We start from the raw sequence: 22,690 nt of genomic DNA, 5'->3' as shown, positions 1-22,690 counted from the left end.
CACAGGGAATGATTCTGCCAGCATGCTGCTTCCGGTACGACTTCATAATAAAAGATTACTTAAAAGAATATGATCGTAGTAATCACAACTTCAATTTTCGCATGCTGCTAAATCTACAGTTTACAAAATACTGGTTCAAAACTGATTACCTAACAATCAATAGAGAACAATATAATAATTATTAGAATAGTAATTTAGTTAATTCCATCAGCATATTAGAATACTACACAAGCACCTTTACAAATGCTGCATAAAAGAAAAGAGAATGTCCACAAACTGACAAACTGATCAATAGTATTTCTGCTTTTAAATCAGACGGATTTAAAAAAAAAGCTTATTAGATTTCAGAATCTGCCAGTAATCGCACATTTGGCCGGCTTCAGCCGTGAAGACTGTTTATTGGGCTAATTTAATGACAACTAAAACGTGTCTGTAAGAACTGTTACTTGTCTTTTGACTTAAACATGGATTTTATGGAATGCAAATGCTATGTTAGCACGTTAAGCTTGTCAGGAAGTGTTGTTGTTGGTGCGATCAAAAAACATTGTGTCTTGGTGTGTGTGCGTCTTATGTCCTATGTGCATTCTAAGCCGGTATCACAAAATTACAGTAAAAATTCTTGATCCTCGAACTCAAACTAAACAAATCTCAACGGCAAGACTCGGGCTTTATTTTGAAAATCAGCTCCACATTTTACGGTGTTGCTCTCCCTGCTTTCCAGCGGGGCTGATGAGAGCAGTGTGAGACGTGCTGAATGTGATGTTCGCCCTGAGCCCAACAGAGCAGTTGAGGAACGGAGGCAGGAAGGGAGGGGATGGGGGTCCCTGCCTTCAATGACACCATGTGACGTCACCACGGGGTTTCTTATTGAAATGTTTTTGGATTAGGTGGTTTTAATGAAAAGTCAGAATCACGGCATGGTGGAGATTGTGGGTTCTCAGCATGTCGACACTGAGCACGTTTCCTAGACAAAATGCGGCTCAGGGTTAAAGACCAGCTGTGTTCTACGTGCTCGCGCGCTGAGCGTACCCGGCGCCATTGAGCACAACGTGGAGGACATGTAGCCCTCGCGCTCCCACACACCCGGGAGGAAATAAACAGTGGACGTGTTTCTCTCCACGCGCAGGGGAACTAGCTGTTGCCACAACTGAATAATGCAAGGCAGCAGATTTAGTAGTAGTGGTATTAAACATGGGCACTTTATTAACTTCTAACTGGTGCGTTAATAACCAGCCAGATCAAAACATCAGAACCATCCAACACCCAGAAGTTGCCTCAAGTTCTTTCATTTTAAAGATGGTAAGCAGGGACCGTGGAAGAAACACAGCTCCACCAGTCACTTACCAACTATATTTGCTTACAAACGTTTCATACATTTTGCTAGCTTATTGCACCTGCACACTTTGTCATATTTCATTGGGATTTTGTTGTTAAAGACCAGCACAACGTAAAGAACAGTTGTGAAATGAAGTGGAAGGAAACATGCATTTAAACAATTACAAATGAAATGCAATCCCTAATTAAAGTGTCCACTTTGTAACTTCATCTCAGTAGAAATCCAGCTGTTCTGTAAATCTCTCAGAGGATTGTTAGAGAACATAAGTGAAGACCAGGGAACTACAACAGTGGTGTTGTCCGCAAACTTCACCTCCATGTTTGTGGGATGGATGGCAGAGCAGTCGTGGGTGAAGAGAACAGGGCTGAGGACACAATCCTGTGGCATTCCGGTGTTGAGGATCAGTGGGTCCGATTTTTGAGTTTTCCTATCCTCGCCACCTGGGGCCTGTTGGTGAGGGAGTCAGTTATACAGGAACAGAGCGGTGCAGATGATCCCAGGTTGTGGAGCTTCAGAGCCAGCATGTCTGGAAGTGGGTGTTGAATGCTGAGCTGAAGTACATGGATAGCATCCTGACACTCGGCCCTGCTACTTGGATCTTTACCAAGTGTTTTTACACAATGCTTTCCAAGTGTTTTGTGTGAAACATTTCAAAATGAACTGAGCTGTTTGTATGAAGAATATGATAACATAACAGAGGGCCAGTGTGCTGAGACAGAGAGAGAGAGAGAGAGAGAAAGAGAGAGAGAGACGGAAGTGCAGCAGTTGGAGAGAGACAAAATAGAGGGAGAGAGAACACATGGAGAGACATGAGCAGGTAACTGGTCTAAAAATAAATTATTCATGTAGTTTTAGTCCACTCTCGTCTAACTACTTATGGGTGGATGTGTTGAATCATGTGTTGTAACCAAATTATAGCGCACCACGTAAATACATAGTTCTGCAAAACTGAGTCATTTTGGTATGTCATAAAATACAGTATATAGGCACAGAGCTTGACCCCGCTATGGTTAACTAGCAGGCTGCCTAGTCAGAGAGCAGAATGGATCAGAGACCAGTCACCCACCTCATTTCAACAATCCTGAACCTTGTATGTGTAATGACAAAACAACTGCCTTTCTCAGAGGGTGCAGCCGAGCTATCCCGGACCAAGCTTCGTCTGGCATATGGATTCCTATGATAAACTAAAGCCATATGGAATTTGTGTGAATGGGCAGTGGATGGGTTTTCCAGCTTGGTTATATGGCTTCACACATACTCAACAAACAGTAATCCCAGAGTTATTGCTGGATATTTTGCTTCAGAAGTTAAGAAAAGAGGGGGTACCGCCGCCAGAATTAGTATAGACATGGAGACAGAGAATGGTACAATGAAAGACATTTAAAGATTTTTGCATCTTGATCATCCTGACAGCTATTCTGAAAACTGCTTCATAGTAGGATCCAGCACCCACAGCAAGCACATCGAGAGCCGGTGGGCATTCTTAAGGAAACGTCGTGCACAGTACTGGATGAACCTTTTTCAAAAACGGAAGGATTCAGATTACTTTACTGGTGACTTCCTGGATAAGCAGCTAATTCTGTTCACCTCTTTAAGTATCATTGAGGTATGTTTGAATGTAAAAGATAAATACAATAGGAAGTATGTACTTTAAGAACTTGTTTATTTTCTTGTCTTTCAGGAAGAACTCCAAAAAGTGGTTCACTCATGGTACACCCACATCATTCGTAAGAGTAGAAATGCAATTGCTCCAAGTGGCCGGCCCTACATGATGTATACCCTTCCACAGCTTTTTGGTGAAAAAGATCATCTCAAACAGGTTTCTGAGCAAGCAGCGGAAACTTGCAATGCCCAATGTCTTCAGAGAGGACAATTCACACGTGATGAGACAGTGTTTGAACTATCATACCTTCTGATGAGAGAAAACTTTCTTCATGCACCATTCACACATGATGAAACAATTGAGTTATACTTATTTTTAAGAGCTTGTATAGCATAAACCTGTGAGATGTGTGATATTTGCTTGTAAAAAAATAGAAGAGCTATTGTAGCAAATGACTTGTGACTTGTCCAGAATGACCCTGTCACTTTCCCACACAGTCAGAAATAGGCAGCTGCAGCCCCCACAACCACTGAAGGCCAAGCAGTCAAAGAAATTCAGATGGAGGAAAAAAAAAGAAACAGACCTCTGTTTTCATTGACTCCCATGTATCTATACGTTTCATCATGATGTACATAACTTTTTGAATTTTGCTGCTAGGGTTTATATTTTGTGTGATTCTTGTTCTGGGGTTTGAATTTGGGTACCCTAATCATTTTTGCTGTATGACAGCAAATATATGCTGCTGCATATATTAGGACAATAACAATAAATTTTAATTCACATTTGTTTTGTAATCTATCATACAGGACACAAAATACAGTCATATGAAAAAGTTTGGGCACCCCTATTAATCTTAATTATTTTTATTTCTAAATATATGGGTGTTTGCAACAGCTATTTCAGTTTGATATATCACTAGGCCATTGTCGAAGTGGTCACCTCCCTCCTGAGGAAGAGACTGCCCATCACCAACGAGATGGTTCACTCCACCTCAAAGCAGATGAAGATCGCAAGCATCCCTCAGCTCAAGTCTTCAGTGGTTAAGGACCTTGCAAAGCTGGCTGCTCAGTGAGGACCATCTCTGGCAGAGTGTGCTGACTTGTACAGTGTAATCTTTATTTTTTATATATTTTTTTATATTTTTAATTGAACACAGTAATATTTCAGTATTCAATTAAGGTTTATTGGACTAACAAAAAATGCATTAAAACAAAATTTGACTGGTGGAAAAATTTGGGTACCCTAATCATTTTATTGATTTGAATACCCTTAACTACTTTTCACTGAATTACTGAAACACAAAATTGGTTTGGTAACTTCATTAAGATTTGAACTATATAGCCAGGTGTATCCAATCATGAGAAAATGTATTTAAGGTGGCCAGTTGCAAGTTGTTCTCCTGTTTGAAGCTCCTCTGAAGATTCATCATGGGCACCTCAAAACAACTCTCAAATGATCTGAAAACAAAGATTGTTCAACATAGTCGTTCAGGGGAAGGATACAAGAAGTTGTCTCAGAGATTCAAACTGTTAGTTTCTACTGTGAGGAACATAGTAAGGAAATGGAAGACCACAGGGACAGTTCTTGTTAAGCCCAGAAGTGGCAGGCCAAGAAAAATATCAGAGAGGCAGAGAAGAGGAATGGTGAACGGTCAAGGACAACCCACAGACCACCTCCAAAGACCTGCAGCATCATCTTGCTGCAGATGGTGTCACTGTGCATCGTTCAACAATTCAGTGCACTTTGCACCAGGAGAGGCTGTATGGGAGAGTGATGCGACAGAAGCCTTTTCTGCAAGCACGCCACAAGCAGAGTTGCTTGAGATATGCAAAAGCACATTTGGACAAGCCAGCTTCATTTTGGAATATGCGTTAATATGCATAATACGTTATGCATGGCGGCAAAAAAACAAAACAAAACAGCATTCCAAGAAAAACACTTGCTACCAACTGTAAAATTTGGTGGCGGTTCCATCATGCTTTGGGGCTGTGTTGCCAATGCGGGCATTGGGAATCTTGTTAAAGTTGAGGGTCGCATGGATTCCACTCAATATCAGCAATTCTTGAGAATAATGTTCAAGAATCAGTTACGAAGTTGAAGTTACGCCAGGGATGGATATTTCAGCAAGACAATGATCCAAAACACCGCTCCAAATCTACCCAGGCATTCATGCAGAGGAACAATTACAATGTTCTGGAATGGCCATCCCAATCCCCAGACCTGAATATCATTGAACATCTGTGGGATGATTTGAAGCAGGCTGTCCATGCTCGACAACCATCAAACTTAACTGAACTGGAATTGTTTTGCAAAGAAGAATGGTCAAAAATCTCTTCATCCAGGATCCAGGAACTCATTAAAAGCGACTAGAGGCTGTTGTTTTTGCAAAAGGAGGATCGACTAAATATTAATATCTCTTATTTTGCTGAGGTGCCCATATTTTGACACCTGTCAAATTTTGTTTTAATGCATATTGCACATTTTCTGTTAGTCCAATAAACCTAAATTCAGTACTAGAATATTACTGTTTCCATCAGTTATTAGATATATCAAACTGAAATAGCTGTTGCAGGCACCCAAATATTTAGAAATAAAAATAATTAAGATTAATAGGGGTGCCCAAACTTTTTCATATGACTGTAAATTACTCCTCATATTCAAGACATAGTTTTTATATTTATAACAGCAAGACTCTTGTAGTTCTGTTATTGACCACTGAGATCCAAGTTATGTACTGTTTGACAGTGATGATATGGTCAAATGAGATGAAAATGCTTATGCTTATGTTGAACATGAAAACTTTTAATGAATATTTGGTAAAAAAAAAAAAAAACATTACAAAATAAAGTGTTATAGTTTGCGATCAAACCAACTCATTCTTTTGTTAAAACATAACAGTATTTCGCAATGTTACATCAACTCACAGAAGAACATATATTAAAAGTACCTTTAACATCTCCAGCGCCCCTTGGCAGCTGGGAATAGGCACCAGCACCCCTCGCGACCCCTTGAGGGATAGACGTGTTAGAAAATGGATGGATGGATAGATGGATGGTCCTAACAAATGGAATAAAACTAAAAACTTATGCTATTTTCATCCTATAAAGGAATAAACCAATAAACATGTTTTTGATGTGTTTTTCGACAAAATGTTTTAATAAAAGTTAGTAAAAGTTGGTTATCGCCTGCTATGGAAGCATGGAAGGAGATAATCTTGTAAATCCTGCATCTTTTTAGACCCAAAGTATCATCTCTATCAAAAACTATGCAGAAAATGTTATTTTATGTCAAAGTCCATAGAAAACAATGTAATCATCAGTTAAGACCCCAAAGAAAACCGGAGATCACCATTAGCCATGAAAGGCCTGATCCATGTATCTTTGAACTATTCTAAATATAGATTTGAAACTAAACAGTAAATTCAATTTTATCACAGCTGATAACAGCCGGCATAGCAAATAAAAATCTGAGCTGCAATTCTTAGAAACACATTTTCCTTTAGTTTATGAGAAATGTCACAGCACACTAAGAAGAAAACCTCAAACTGAAATTGTACACATCTTGGTGTGTATTCCTGAAGTCAGCTACCCGAGAACAGTCAACTGTACTCTGCACAATACCAGGCTGAAAGGCCAGCTGATCACTTAGAGCCCATCTGGCCCCAGAACAGTGGATCGCTTTCAAAATAAAAGCTTATCTCGAAACCAAAGCAACACATTAGGATCTGCACGAAGAAACGCCACCCAACGCAGGAGGACCCGACTACCTGGGTTTAAGGTCACCAACTTTATTCCTTAGTTTCTTTCCAAATGTAGTTGAATTAGGTGACTTCAAACTGGATTGTCTAAGGAGAATTTAATCAATTTATTTATTTTTTAAGTAGCCTAGTTACCTTTAGTAGCTGCATGTCTTATAAAGGTTAGCTCACATTACCTCAAAAAGCAATGAATGAATACAGCTAATTGGAGATTTCTGGTCATCTAAGGTGCAAGTTTCAGTTTCGACGCACATTCATTATAAAGGTTAACTTTGTACCACTGTAACAAGGTATGACACCTTCCTTTTACTGTATATTTATCAGATGTAAAATTAAAAATAAACCAGAACACTGACCCAGTTGAGTGAACACAAAAACAAACCCTAAATAGATTTTCAATCAACTAATTTGAACATTCAAAGACTAAACTGCAGATTTCACTTTCATTCATCCGACAGGACACAACTTCCAAAATGACAGATTAAACACAAAAATTAGGTAAAACAAATATAATTTTAATCATTCCGGACACATTGAACACAATTATTTTCAGTTCAGAAAAACATCTGTTTATGCCAACAAATTATCTGCCAACAAACTTTACAAATATGTATACAAGATTATATACACTGAAGAAAAAGTCAGATTTCTAGGGGTTAGTGTCGGCAGTGGGACTTTATGTTGCTAATAAATGCAACTAAAATATAAAAATATTAAATTTTTCCTCATGAGGACAAATGAGCTCTACCAACACTGCAGCTAAGGAAACATCTCATTTCCTGAACCTGGCGCTCCACCAGCAGTCCAATGAGCGGCACAAAATAAATCTTTCCAGATGTTGTCAAGCTGCAGGAGAGCATCATCACCGTCCACCGAGGTCAAACCTAAAGAGCTGCGCTGGTCTGGGAATGGCTCAAATTTTTTAGCACTTTTACCACCAAATTACTAATTCTGGCCCAACTTTATTTTTAACAGCAATTACGTCTACAGAGCCTGTCCCAGACTGGGGCACCTGCTAGAAGAATGGTAAGACTCCACATGGAGCTGCTGCCTAGAACGATGACAGGAGTGTTTCAGACATAAAACCCCATGAAATACAAAAGCAGAGTTATTTCTACCTCCCCTGCAACTCATCCTCAACTAATAGGAAAACCACTGTTTCTTCTCAGGAAGAGTCAAAGTGAAAAAACAAAGAGATCTTTGGTCTTTTAAACTAACTTTACATGGGAATCGGAACGTATGCAAATCCAGATAAAGTTTCTATTAAAAACCAGAGGCACATCTAGAGGTAAACTCATTTCTGAGATGTATTCATTCTAGACACTCAGGTTTTCCCATCAATACATTTGTTGTATCTATTGTCTAGAAAGGAATTTGTCAGCTTTTTGCATTTTACAACTCGCCAATGGAAACCTTCATATCTTTAAAATTCCTGAAATTAGTAGTTAGTGGAATAGATTTTACAGGTACCTCTTGTAACTTTATAAGCATTTTTAATTAAGTCAAGCATCAAAAAAGGTGATTTCTTTTTACTAAGTGGATCATGGTATTGGGATGCAGCCTATTGCAACAAACTGACAACCTACTCATGTTAAAGACAACATATGTTCAATCATCACTGAAAAAAGGTAAGAAGATACAAGAGAAATTAAAATAGATCAAACAATTTTATACACATCAGTTCTTCCCTAGCTAAAACATCCTGTATCATAATGAAAAAAGGCGTTTATTTATCAGAACCGGTCCAAGCTTTCTGCAGGGCAGTCGAAAGGCATCTTGTTTTTAAAGCACAGGTAAAGGTAGAGGGTTGAGTTCTGTCGCAAGAAATTAAACCTGATGGGAGAAGTTGGAAATGCTTTCAACAGAGTCCATTCAAAAGTCGGACTACAGCAGTCATACCTAAATCATTCCATTCATCGGTCCAGTATTTATACTGCAGGACTAACTATAGAACACCAGGTTTAATGTCTAAACACCAAATACAGTCCAACAAACCACAAACAGTAATGTGTAGTTGAATCTAAGTGAAACAAACGTCGTTTCCCAGTAAAACAATGTCTCCAGGTTTCATGTAGTCCAACATGGCCTCCTGCACAGTATTCCCAGCTTTAGACTTCTCACATTGATCCCGTGAAGAGAAAAGTTCTGCGACAGCATGACTGCAAACAGTGATGTGTTTCCATAGACCGTAGGATTGTTAGAAGATGTGGTAAACGGACGGAGAAGCAGCACCGGCTCACTGGACCACCTCGAAGTAGTGAAGGATAGCCATGATGTGCTGTGGCATGAAGACGTAACCGGTGTAGATTGCCATGGCAGCCACAGAGATCAGCAGGGAATCTGAAAGGGAGCCATTAAGGAACAACTTCCAAATGTGAAAAGACTTTTTCTGCTGAAAGGGACCAAAACAGAGATAATAATTTTAGCAGAATCACATCAGAAATAATAATGACCAACACACTGAGGTGGATTCTTTAGAGCAGGGGTCACTAATTAAAAATCAGCGGGGTCCGAATAAAGAAAATCAACAACCAGTAAAGGTCCGGACACATTTTTTATTACAATCCGTTACTTTAAACAGTATTTAACACTGAAATAAAATGTTTATGCATCCACCTTATATATTGACTTTTAAAACAAAAAAAATAACATCAAAATAGATATTTTTCTTTTTTAAATCCAAAGTGCTTTTTGAAATAGAGAACCACAATCTTTCACAGTTTGGTATATAGACAATTTCTTGACTTTCACATCTTTTATAAAACAGCAGAACTTTTTGTAATTTCTTTTTTATGGCTTAATGACAGAAGTGAGCTTTAGGCTGCCCTGCAAGGATTTTAAACCTGGGTTTGATTGGCAACAAAGCCAACCTCAAGCACATATCAAGGTGCTCATTCGTTCTGCACCTTTAAATCAGCTATTTTCTCCGTATGTATGAGCAAGCGGATATGTTTGGGAACGCTCCGGAGGGCTTTGCCATATTAACAAGAGAAGCGGCGCAAGTGAAGTTAGCACAGGGGTTGAAGCAAAAATAATGTTTGACTGAAAACATTTTCTCGCAAGCCCATATATTACCGGGGCGTGGACATCATGCCACATTAGTTGGCTCACTTGCTTAGTGTGCAAAGTCAACTAAATCTGGTACTTTAGTATCATATCCATTGAAAATTCCTGTATCTTTGTCACCTTTCAGCTTTAGAGCCTTTGCGTCATCCTGGACAGCCTCTCCATCACTTTCCACATCCACATCATCATCTGGGTTACTTTCATCTCTGCAGCATCGAGTTCTCCCTTCACACTGTTGACAAACTGGTCCACTGTCCACTTTACAATCCCAGCTCCCTTTCCTCTCTGTCCTCCAGAGACCCTCCATAAACTGATTCAGAGGACAGCAGCTTCATCATTACATCATCTACTTCACACCTGTACATCAACTCCACTGGCTCCCTGTCATATTCAATATAAACCAATATTATGATCAAACATATTATGGCCAACCACAGCCTTGGAAATGCAGGACACATTATCAACACTATCATGATATAATACATTTTAATTTGACACAGATTGCACATGACAATAAGTCTCTGCTTTGCACGTTATGTTCACCAATTAATCATTACAGTTTATAAAAAGGCATGACTTAACTTGTTTGAAGTTTAATATAATTTTTATATTTTAGCCAAGTGACTGGAGACCTGTCCACGATGAACCATGTGTCTGCGCTCCACTTTAACTTAATAAAAAAACTCTCTGAGAATCGCCCTTCTCTGGCCTCACCCAGTTAAAACCTGTTCTCCAGTCCATGTTGTAGCTGCAAGTTAATTGTTTTAATCTTTTTGTGTAGTTTTCTTAACAATTCTGTAAGCATCAAAATCCTTGTCATTTTATTTAGTGTCCTGGAGCGCAGCGGCTCATCAGGTGAACACTGCTGCATACCGACAGCAGATGCAGCTCTGCCTTCTTTGTTTCTTAAAACTGCGCAGGGTTTTCTTCTTTTACTTTTTCCGAATCGAACCCAGTCAAATGCGGGACATCGTTTCACATTCCGACTCTTCTTCTTCAAGGGTCATGCTAAATTAGAGTGAGCTAGCGTTACTCTTCTTTGTGTTTTAAATGAAACATAATAGCGAATCACGAGGAGATCCCTGGTTGGTCGCCGCGTTTATCAGCGAGGGAATAAACGCTGACGGGCGACATGGCCACAGGTGGAAATAATTCATTAATTAACTGCAGGAGCAGATTGATATGCTTACCGAGGGAAGTTGTTGTCATATGTTCAATGCGCCGAACTTTCTGACCTGCTGGTTGCATAAATTCAAAGAAAACCTTTGACCACCACTACGATCATTCATGCCATCTGTGGCCAGTTTAAAATGCTCTCCCAAAATTTAAAATAATGAACACCGATAAACCTCAGACTGGCAATGTCCGCATTGGAAAGACCCGCCCTGCTCTCTTTCTGATTGGCTAATGTCCCGCCTCTGCCAGGTTTGATTGGTTGACAGCAGCTTCAGATTATAACCTTGAATAAAAAGTCTAGACGGGACTTTTTGCGCTCAATTTCCAAATGACGGAAATCCGTCGCAGCGACGGAGAACTTTAACCCCTGAGTTAGACACTGCCGTTGAACATGCAGTAATATATAAATGTTTTAAAGGCATACTATGCAACATTTTTCAGTTAATGTGTTCCATACCGTTTTGGATGATTAAATGAGTCATTTCAGGTCGAACTAAGGTTTTCTCGGCCGCCCTGGTGGTCTGTGGGGGAAATACCGCACTTGCAATTGCAGGAGCCCTCGGCCCGCACTCACAGGCTCAGTAGTCTCGTGTGCATCGCGAGAGTCGGTCTTGCTTGCGGTGTGTAGCAGCAGTGTTTGATGCGCTTCGTCCTCGCACAGCTGGGCAAAAAGTCTTTTATTAGGAGGGCGAGCTTTGATGAAGTTTACAACTTTAACTACAGTTGATAGTGTGTCGCTAACGAGTTCTCCACGTTATTTTTTTTCTTTAGATAACGTATCTCAAGATCGTTTTAAGAGTAAGTTGATGGTTGATGGTATGAGATTGCCAGATCCACACAGCAAAAGCCTGAAGCAACGGAGCGAGTCTGTGAAATGCTGGCCAAGGGTTCCGTACCGCGACATATACAAAGGATTATTTTGGTGTTTTTGTCTTGTTAAAATGGGTTTGGGTGTTGGCGACATTGCAGCGTAAACACAGACGTACTAGCGCGCGTGAACGGGTGCGTAATGCAGTCGCTGTCTGCTGCTCCAGACAGCGGCTGCTGCGCCTCGACTCCGCTTCTCCTGGCCCCTTGTAGCAGTCGCCACCTCCCCTCCGCCGCTATTTAAGTAGAACAATGACTAGTGCAGAATTAAGTTGTATTTACCGGAGATGAAGTGTAGACTGCAAATTCTGTCGGGGTATGACGGCTCCCCCAGTCCATTGGGAGTGTCTGCCTGCGCTCTTTTCATTGAAAATATCCATTTCTTTCTTCTTTCTTCGTCCTTCGGTAAACAACAGAAACATACATCCAACGATTTGGAATGCCTCTCTGTGCAACCGGGAGCACAACAAGTCGTAGGCATTGTTTATATTCCAAAAATAAACTAACTAAAACTACGCTCTAATTTTCACCCGTTTTGTCATGTAGCAGACGAGAGCAGCTCTGTTTTTTTGCCTACCCGCGGGACCCGGATGTAGCGCTGACGTCACGCGTGAACCAAAAATTATTCAACCTTGGACCAAAATATTTAATACAATTTATAAATATTGTAAAATCGATTTGGGTGTGCAGATTTTTTAAATATGATCACAACCATAATTTTCTTTTCTTTTTCTTAACCATAATTTTCATCACCTCAAAGCAGAGAAAGCTCTGCGCCCCCCCTGTGATCTCACCCCAGGTTGGGAATCACTGCTTTAGAGAATAGGAATTCTTTGATACAGAGAGATTAGTGAATTTGTAACTAGTTTTTGTGATGAAACAAATTAAATTTAATGTCAGTTTGTGGCATCTACACTACCTTAGATAAAGTCCTGGTGTAAAGTGTGACACTTTTATTCTAATTGCAGAAACACAAACAGGCAAAAACTGAGTTGGTGTCACAAATCAAACTGGCAAAACTGTCGTTTTAAAGCTGGGCATACACTGTACGATATTTTCAACCTTTGTACTCAGATACTGCTCAAACTGTACGATGAAACCGCAGGGTTTGAAAGTTCACGGCATTTATACGTTCTGACTGCTCACATGGCACGTCCACAAACCACATGTTGGACTCATCCCCGTAGAGAGACGGCCCTTGTCGGAGTAATCCATTTGGAAGCCAAATGTAAACAGTAGAAAGAGACGGATGTGTCTATGCTCACCGTTAAATATGAGGCTCGATAGAACAAAACATGCTGCCTTGGCAATTCTACAAGTTTTTCTTCTGTAGTTTGACTTCTGTCGCACATACCGCCGCCATGCATATTTCTCCGCTCCTATGTTCTTGTCTGAGAAGAAGAAGAAGAATTCCCTTGTATGCACATGCACAGTGAGCGAGGTTGGGGGGGAAATCGGCTCGTAGACGCTCGTAACTCCACTTCAACAGCAGGATGCGCTCACAATCACTCACGAGGGCCGACTGAATTTGAAACATGGTCAACCACACCAAAAATTCAGTTGTTTCCTCACTCAGTCGCTCTCAACAACTATGTGAATCTCTCTAAAGCAAAGAATTCTTGGCAGGAATTTTTAGGCTAAGATAAGAGGTCTGTGAATACGGCCCTGATTGCCACTGTATACAGAATCTCCTCTCGGTATCTGTCTGCATTGAGATTATGGCCAACAAGGACAAGTATTGTGGTTTCGGGGAGTGAGAGTGTGCACTGCCCCAGATGTGGCAGGCTAGTGGTTTACACAGCTGAAGCTGAGCTGTCCACACGTCAGTGAACGTACCCGCCTTTTCTGATTTACAGTGAATGCTGCATCAAACATACTTAGTTTGCTAAGTATGTTAGCAAATGTTTCAATTTGTAGTGATGAACCGCTGTTCTGTCTCTTTAAATGATTGTGCTTGAGCTGTCGGACGGTAACAGGTCTAACACAGTGAGCCCAGTAATGTGTATAAGGCAGAGCTCACCAACAGGTTAGCAGCTACTGTCTGATCCTGCGTCTCAGGCTGATTCCATTCAATGCAAAACTTCACAGTACAGGACCAAAAACTACTGGATTTGCATAGCTGGATATGGATCCCTGCAGTGAAGCAAATATAACAGACTTACAGCTTTGAGCAGGTTATTTACAAAGGCATGTGGACGAGTGTGATCATAATCTGGCTGTCTGTCACGTGGTGCATCGGGGCTAGGTTCCACGATGGGGAGTACAGGAAATCTTTTTTTTTTTTTTCTGAATTTTCTACTGAGAGACAAAAAAAAGGTTATTTGTATTAAATCCTATTCTTCTTTTGTTTCATTATCAGGCACAAATAGCTTAGATTTAATAACACTGTAAGTGAAATATGGCTTTCGTTTTGTACCGCTGCTGCCAAACTGTCTCTTTTTAACCTGCTGTAGAGAATAAATAAACATTACATAATATACTTATAAACACATCTAAATATTTTTATGGTAGTAGGTTCTTATTGGCTTGGTCATTTATAAGTAGGTCGTAAGATGAAAAGGTGTGGCTTCTCCTAGTTTATGTATATTGTGTTAATTTCACTTATTGCATGTTAATCTGTATAAAAGTGTTTGATTTTATTACTTCAAATGCATCTATGGCACCTTATTAGCCTTTACTCTGCTTTTCATGACAACGTAACGCTACACAATATATGATAATGCATTTAGCGTCTCTGCTCAGTCTGAAGTATAGATTTGTGAAAAGCTGAATGGAAGACAAATGATCTATCGCAGATTTCTATTGGTCCTATTATAAAATACAGTAATAATATGTCATTACAGCATGTTTTAGAGTCAATCATTGGCTTGGATTCCAGTGTACCACCCCATGATTTTATATTTAAAAGGAAAAAATGCAGATCTTGGCAAAGAAGATTATTTGCCTAGGAAGATTCTTAAATTGTCACAAGAAAAACTAAAATAAATCAATCAATCAGAACATTCCTTATGTTTAGTACCCTTGATTAGGGATTTGAAGTTCATGTAGAAGAATTCGGTCCAGACATATCATCAGAGGTTTCAAACTCACTGTAATGACATGGAGGGCCAGGGGCCAACCAAGCTGCCCTCAGGGCCGCAGCAGTTCAGCTGGAGCATTGCTCCTTAATCCCGGTGTTGTGCGAAATTCAGTTCCCCTGTGAAAATCTGTTCCCCCTGTGTCGGGAGCGCGCATTGTTAGCCGTTTTCACGGCGCTTCTAATTGATTTCTCGGTAAAACAACTCATATAATCATGTCAAGGTTGTAACTAGTGATGGGTCGATGAGGCGTCATGAAACGTTTCGACACATTGCCACTCTGTGTCGATACTGCACCGATACTGTGTCACTGAATACTGACACCTGCTGGACCTTAAAAATCCCTACAGGCAACCTGGTTGACAGAGTTAACTGACACTGATTTGATGACCAAGTATACACAATACAATTTAAATCATTGTATGTTGCATTGTATTATTTTATATTTTCATTTGAATTAAACATATATTGGATTTTTTTTAGATACAGTCAATAAATAATGTGAAGGAGGATGCTTGTGGACTGGCTTTTTTATTTTTTACAAATGGTTGATCGGGCGCTGTGTTTAGTTACCTGACTGATATCATCTGTTCTGAAATCGGAAATGCTGAGTATGACAAAGGGAGGAAGAACTACTCAGAGTAGCAGCTTTCTACTCAGTGTAGATCAGCCGTTTTTTCTAAAACGACGCTCAGAACAAAGACGCACAGCGCAACCCGCCCAACCAAAAAGGCGTTGCAGAACCCATCCATCGGTGGTGCGCTCCGATCAGCACCTTGCGCTCACAGAGCGAGACTGTGGTACAACATCACACCAGAGTTGCAAAATGGTTAAAAATTAACCATTAATAACCGTTATTTTGTTTACAGTTCAGCTTGGATTTTATTTACTGCGCAGCATAGCTTTGCTGTGCGCGCTGCTGTGCGCGAATGCACACGCGTGCAGCTTAGAGGGAACAGAAACAGTTTGGCGCGTCAGTCAGTTCGAAACAGGTGCTGTATTGGTCACGTGACCGAAACAGTTCCTGTATCGGTCACGTGACTTTTCCGTAGCAATACACACATCGACACGGGTTTCGCTCTATGAGACCGACACATGCGCCGACTCATCGGTGTTGCCGGACCCATCACTAGTTGTAACCTGGGTGCGATTTGCTGGGGGGGGGGGGGGAGATTTACCCCCCCCCCCGCTCTGTTTTTGATGCCCCCCCTCTGGTCATTCATGTTTTATCTCTGAGGGTGGGTACATTCCTCTCCCCTCTGATCTGAATAAGTAATATCAGTGGTTAAAGTTAGCCATCGTTGCAACGGATTTCCGTCATTTGGGAAATGAGCGCAAAATGTTCCGTGTAGTCTTTTTATTCAAGATTTTAAACAGAAACTGTGCTCAACCAATGAAATCTGCCAGAGCCAGGACATTAGCCAATCAGAAGCAGAGTAGGGTGGGTCTTTGCAAAACGGAGATCTGCCAGTCTGAGGTTTATCAGTCAGTCGGTCCGTCGGTCCGTCTTCTTCCGCTTATCCGGGGTCGGGTCGCGGGGGTAGCAGCTTCAGTAGGGAGGCCCAGACGTCCCTCTCCCCGGCCACTTGGGCCAGCTCCTCAGGAGGAATCCCAAGGCGTTCCCAGGCCAGCCGGGAGACATAGTCCCTCCAGCGTGTCCTGGGTCTTCCCCTGGGCCTCCTCCCGGTGGGACGTGCCCGGAACACCTCACCCAGGGAGGCGTCCAGGAGGCATCCTGACCAGATGCCCGAGCCACCTCAACTAGCTCCTCTGGACGTGGAGGAGCAGCGGCTCTAATCTGAGTCCTCCCCGGATGACTGAGCTCCTCACCCTATCTCTAAGGGAGAGCCCAGACACACTACGGCTTGTATCCGGGATCTCGTTCTTTCGGTCACGACCCAAAGCTCGTGACCATAGATGAGGGTAGGAACGTAGATCGACCGGTAAATCGAGAGCTTCGTCTTTTGGCTCAGCTCTCTCTTCACCACAACGGATCGGTACAGCGCCCGCTTCACAGCAGACGCTGCACCAATCCGCCTGTCGATCTCCCGCTCCATCCTCCCCTCATTCGTGAACAAGACCCCAAGATACTTGAACTCCTCCACTAGGGGCAGCACATCCTCCCCAACCCGGAGAAGGCACTCTACCCTTTTCCGGTTCAAGACCATGGTCTCGGATTTGGAGGCACTGATTTTCATCCCGGCCGCTTCGCACTCGGCTGCGAACCGCTCCAGTGAGAGCTGTAGATCACGCCCTGATGAAGCCAATAGGACCACGTCATCCGCGAATAGCAGAGACGCAATCCTAAGGCCACCAAAACGGATCCCCTCAACACCTTGGCTGCGCCTAGAAATTCTGTCCATAAAAGTTATGAACAGAATCGGTGACAAAGGGCAACCTTGGCGGAGTCCAACTCTCACCGGAAACGAGTCCGACTTACTGCCGGCAATGCGGACCAGACTCTGACACCGGTCGTACAGAGACCTGACAGCCCTTATTAAAGGGCCCGGTACTCCATACTCCCGGAGTACCCCCCACAGGATCCTTCGGGGGACACGGTCGAATGCTTTCTCCAGATCCACAAAGCACATGTAGACTGGTTGGGCAAACTCCCATGCCCCCTCCAGAATCCTGCTGAGGGTATAGAGCTGGTCCAGTGTTCCACTACCAGGACGAAGCCCGTCCAGAACCCCTGAATAGACCTTACCAGGGAGGCTTAAGAGTGTGATTCCCCTGTAGTTGGAACACACTCTCCGGTCCCCCTTTTTTAATAGGGGGACCACCACCCCAGTCTGCCAATCCAGGGGAACTGCCCCCGATGTCCATGCAATGTTGCAGAGCCGCGTTAACCAACACAGCCCCACAACATCCAGAGCCTTAAGGTACTCCGGGCGAATCTCATCCACCCCCGGGGCCTTGCCACCGAGGAGCTTTTTAACAACCTCGGCAACCTCAGCACCAGAGATGGGAGAACCCAACCCAGAGTCCTCAGGCTCTGCTTCCGCAACAGAAGATGTGTTGGTGGGATTAAGGAGGTCTTCGAAGTATTCCGCCCACCAAAACACAACGTCCCGAGTCGAGGTCAGCAGCACACCACCCCCACTGTAAACAGTGTTGGTACTGCACTGCTTCCCCCTAAAGAGACGCCGGATAGTGGACCAGAATCGCTTCGAAGCCGTACGGAAGTCTTTCTCCATGGCCTCTCCGAACTCTTCCCACGCCTGAGTTTCTGCCTCGGCAACCAGCCGAGCCGCCTGCCGCTTCGACTGCCGGTACACATCAGCTGCTTCCGGAGTCCCACAGGCCAAAAAAGCCCGATAGGACCCCTTCTTCAGCTTGACGGCTTCCCTCACCGCTGGTGTCCACCAGCGGGTTCGAGGGTTGCCGCCGCGACATGCACCGACAGCCTTGCGGCCACAGCTCCGACTAGCCGCCTCAACAATAGAGGCGCGGAACATGGTCCATTCAGACTCAATGTCCCCCGCCTCCCTCGGGACGTGTTTAAAGTTCTCCCGGAGGTGGGAGTTAAAGCTCCGCCTCACAGGGGACTCCGCCAGACGTTCCCAGCAAACCCTCACAGTACGTTTGGGCCTGCCCGGTCGGACCGGCTTCCTCCCCCACCATCGGAGCCAACTCACCACCAGGTAGTGGTCGGTGGAGAGCTCCGCCCCTCTCTTCACCCGAGTGTCCAAGACATACGGCCACAGATCAGATGAAACGACAACAAAGTCGATCATTGAACTGCGACCTAGGGTGTCCTGGTGCCAAGAGCACATATGGACACCCTTATGCTTGAACATGGTGTTTGTGATGGACAATCCATGACAAGCACAGAAGTCCAACAACAAAACACCACTCGAGTTCAGATCAGGTGGGCCATTCCTCCCAACCACGCCCCTCCAGGTCCCACTGTCATTGCCCACGTGAGCGCTGAAGTCCCCCAGCAAAACGAGGGAGTCCCCAGGAGGGGCACTCTCCAGTACCCCTTCCAAGGACTCCAAAAAGGGTGGGTAATCTGAACTGCTGTTTGGCGCATAAGCGCAAACAACAGTCAGAACCCATCCCCCCACACGAATGCGGAGGGAGGCCACCCTCTCGTTCACCGGGGAAAACCCCAACGTGCAGGCACCGAGATGGGGGCAACAAGTATGCCAACCCCAGCTCGGCGCCTCTCACCATGGGCAACTCCAGAGTGGAAGAATGTCCAGCCCCTCTCAAGGAGATTGGTTCCGGAGCCAGAGCGGTGCGTCGAGGTGAATCCGACTATCTCTAGTCGGAACCTCTCAACCTCGCGCACAAGCTCAGGCTCCTTCCCCACCAGAGAGGTGACATTCCACGTCCCAAGAGCCAGCTTCTGCAGCCGAGGATCGGAACGCCAAGGTCCCCGCCCTCTACTGCTACCCGTTACACAATGCACCCGACCCCTTTGGCCCCTCCGACAGGTGGTGAGCCCGTCGGAAGGGGGACCCATGTCGCCTCTTCGGGCTGAGCCCGGCCGGGCTCCATGGGCAAAAGCCCGGCCACCAGACGCTCGCCAACGTGCCCCACCTCCAGGCCTGGCTCCAGAGTGGGGCCCCGGTGACCCGCGTCCGGGCGAGGGAACACGAGGTCCAATAATCGTACTCATCATAAGGGCATTTTGGGCTGCGCTTTGTCTGGTCCCTCACCTAGGACCTGTCTGCCTTATGTGACCCTACTAGGGGCTTAAAGCCCCTGACAGCATAGCTCCTAGGATCATTGGGACACTCAAACCCCTCCACCACGGTAAGGTGGCAGCCCAGGGAGGGGCTGCCACCTTACCGTGAGGTTTATCGGTGTTTATCATTTTTACTTTTGGAAGAACATTTTAAACTGACCACAGATGGTATGAATGAAAGTAGTGGTAGTCAAAGGTTTTCTTTGGATTTATGCAAACCACCAGATCAGAAAGTTCAGTGGATAGAACAGCTGACAATAACTTCCCTCTGTAAGTGTGTCTCTCTGCTCTTGAAGTTAATTAATTAATTATTTCCACCTGTGGCCATGTCGCCTGTCAGTGTTTATTCCCTTGCTTCCAGTAATTTAGCTGATAAACGCAGCGACCAACCATTTTCCATTGCTGAAATAAGAGGATGGAAACTGGCTGATAGCAGGGCACAAAAATTAAGACTTCCTGAAAAGACAAGAGTGTAGACTTCCTGGTAAATCCCGTAATGTAAAATATGACAGATTACTGGATTAAGAAAATTTCAAGTATAGTACATGCTATCCCACATAACAATTTTTGAGAATTTGGAAACAGTTGCTCTTTATTTCACAAAGTTATGGGGGGAGGAGAGGAGAGAATGGATATTTCAGCTGCCTGAAAGACCGCGTTTATTTTTATTTTACAATTTTGTAAACAACAGCTGCCGATTAAACTGTATGTTACAACCTTGACATGATTATATGACTTTTACCGAGAAGTCAATTAGAAGCCGGGGGTGTGCGCAATTCTGTTCCCCCGTGAAAATCTGTTCCCCCTGTGTCGGGAGCGCGCATTGCAGCCAGGGAGGCTGGTCTGACCACTGTACTTCAGTAAAGTTAGAAAGATATTCACAGATTCGGCTTTTCCGGATCAATAACTCATCGGCGGATGATTTATTCTACAAAACAGACACCTCTCTTTAACCACAGCAAGGCAGACAGTCAGCTACAACCAGGGCCGGATTATCCATTAGGGCCAGTGCCCAGGGGCACCAACCATGGGGGGGCACCACATGACATGCTTTAAAAATATATTTTTCATAAATTGTTATATTATTTACTTGAAATTGTTGAAAGACCATGCATTATTCGTTTTGTGAACACTGATGTCACAATAATAATAAATGATAAATAAATCAAGATTTTTTTGATTTCAACATTTTAAGATAAGATATTTGAATATTGCTCACTGCTCATATGTCTACATGTAGTTGTGTAAGTAAATAGTAAATTACATTACAGAAATCCCCTTGATTATGTCTGATGTTTTTGACCGGAGGACAGCACGGGTAGGGGGGGGGGGGGGCACAACACGGTCCTCTGTCCAGCAGCAACTTTTATTTGTTACTCTGCTTCAACACACCTGAGTCAAATAATGAGGTCATTAGAAGGTTAGAAGGACTGGGGAACATGACTGCACATTGGGTTGGCGAGCCAGATATGTTGGGTCAGGGACACTGTAAAAGCTACAGGACACCGGCCCTCGAGGACCGGGATTGAGGACCACTGAGCTGGAGGAATGACCCAGATCCAGGCCCTCCGATAAACAACATCTCCCATCTATTTAAACAGTTCCGTTTAATCAGAACCAGGTTCGGGCAGCGGCAGCAGAACGCCACCAGTCGCCAGCTACAAACGGAACCTGACAGATGCGCTTTCCACTGGTAGTTAGGGTTGAACACAGCTCGGAAAACAACTGAAGAGCAGAAAGCCTCAGGAACACAAGAACCTCACTAAGCACAGACCGCTGGGACTCACATCTAGAACTCACTCTACAGAAACTCCAAACCCAACGGAGTCAGCTTCAGGGATAGTATCGAAATATCTCCAAGTTACCGCAACGCTAAGGTTAGCTCCCGTTAGCCGCCCGCGTCAGCTCTGGGTGATTGTGAGGCAGAAAGGATACTGAACACGGTCCTCTCCCACGGCTCCAGCATGTACAGCGCGGTCACCAGCAGGTACTGGTAGTAAAACCAGGACAACTGCTTCCAACAGTCTCCGAGAGCCATGATCCAACTTGCAGACACTTAAGCTTAGCCTCCACAGAGCCTGCTCTTCCGGCGTTTCCCAGAGTAGCTCACAGACATGAATACGTAGACGCCGCGTCCTCGGGTGAGAGGCGTGCCGACAGAGCGGCCATCTTAGGTCAGACCAAGCTGCAGCCAGACAGAATACAAGTCAATTCAGGAAAATGTACTTTATGTTTTCAGACACTCTGGATCCGGTGAATTCTCACCCGATTTCCAGATAAATCAACTGACTGAAAACGTCACCCCTTTAGGGGCTACATGGGACCAATTGATTGGATTAAATTATTGTCTAACTTAATAAATAATTTCGATTATGTATTGAAAGTAAGCAAACTTCCAGAGCTCCGTCCCAGGAAGCCGACTTTTACTCCGCTGATGGGTGCGCAAATAAAAGGACACTGGGAACCAGATCCTGTGGAATTACCTTTCATAAGTAAGATTTTATGATAGATAATCATCATGCTTTACAGTTACAGTTTTTCTGGCATAAACACAATATGTGCTAATGGGTAGCAGGGATGGAAGTAGAGAAAAGTACATTAAACACCAAAAACAAACAAAATGGTCCTAAATTACTTGATAGACATGATTTGTGTGTGTGTGTGTGTGTGTGTGTGTGTGTGTGTGTGTGTGTGTGGGGGGGGGGGTTGTAATGTATTTGATTCTAAGATGCGTTACGTTTTTTGTTGATTTTTTCCCCCCCTCAGATTGCGGTTTGTAATATATAATTTTTAAATGCTGTTATGGCCACCTCTGTTCTCACTTGTCTGTATATAGTTTTGCTCCTATGTATATCAGTGCTGTTGTCTGTAGATCGGTGTCTGTGTATGTAGCCTATACATACAGTATATATAATATGAAGAAAGAGAGAGAGATTTATGTGTGTATAATTTGTGTGTATATTAGATTAATATGTAAGTGCGTGTACATTTTTCATCCAGTTTGACTTCAGTTTAAATAGTATTGGTTCTGAATAAATATGTGTAATCTGTCTGAAAGGTCACGATCACTGTGCACATATGATTAAAATGAGATCTGAGCTGCCTCCTATTC

General features: G+C 43.4%; 1 protein-coding gene across 1 annotated transcript; it reads right to left on the bottom strand.

Moving 5' to 3' along the window:
• Positions 1-7,190: 7,190 nt before the first annotated feature.
• On the bottom strand, positions 7,191-21,698 carry sptssa (serine palmitoyltransferase, small subunit A). The gene is made up of 2 exons (XM_036150377.1): positions 21,514-21,698; positions 7,191-9,036 (listed from the first exon to the last, which is right to left on the bottom strand). Exons 1-2 carry the CDS (start codon positions 21,614-21,616, stop codon positions 8,933-8,935), a joined length of 207 nt encoding a protein of 68 aa, XP_036006270.1. The 5' UTR covers positions 21,617-21,698; the 3' UTR covers positions 7,191-8,932.
• Positions 21,699-22,690: the final 992 nt, after the last annotated feature.

The sequence above is a fragment of the Fundulus heteroclitus genome, chromosome 19 (assembly GCF_011125445.2).
Source record: "Fundulus heteroclitus isolate FHET01 chromosome 19, MU-UCD_Fhet_4.1, whole genome shotgun sequence".
NCBI lineage: Eukaryota > Metazoa > Chordata > Actinopteri > Cyprinodontiformes > Fundulidae > Fundulus > Fundulus heteroclitus.
Note: the sequence above shows the minus strand (reverse complement) of the source record. Positions and strands in the feature narration are given on the sequence as shown.

Coding starts and splice junctions, on each gene's coding strand:
- sptssa (XM_036150377.1), bottom strand. CDS start 21,616: ATGGCTCTCGGAGACTGTTGGAAGCAGTTGTCCTGGTTTTACTACCAG. Junction 9,037..21,513: donor GTGGGAGAGGACCGTGTTCA/GTATCCTTTCTG, acceptor GCTCCCTTTCAG/ATTCCCTGCTGATCTCTGTG.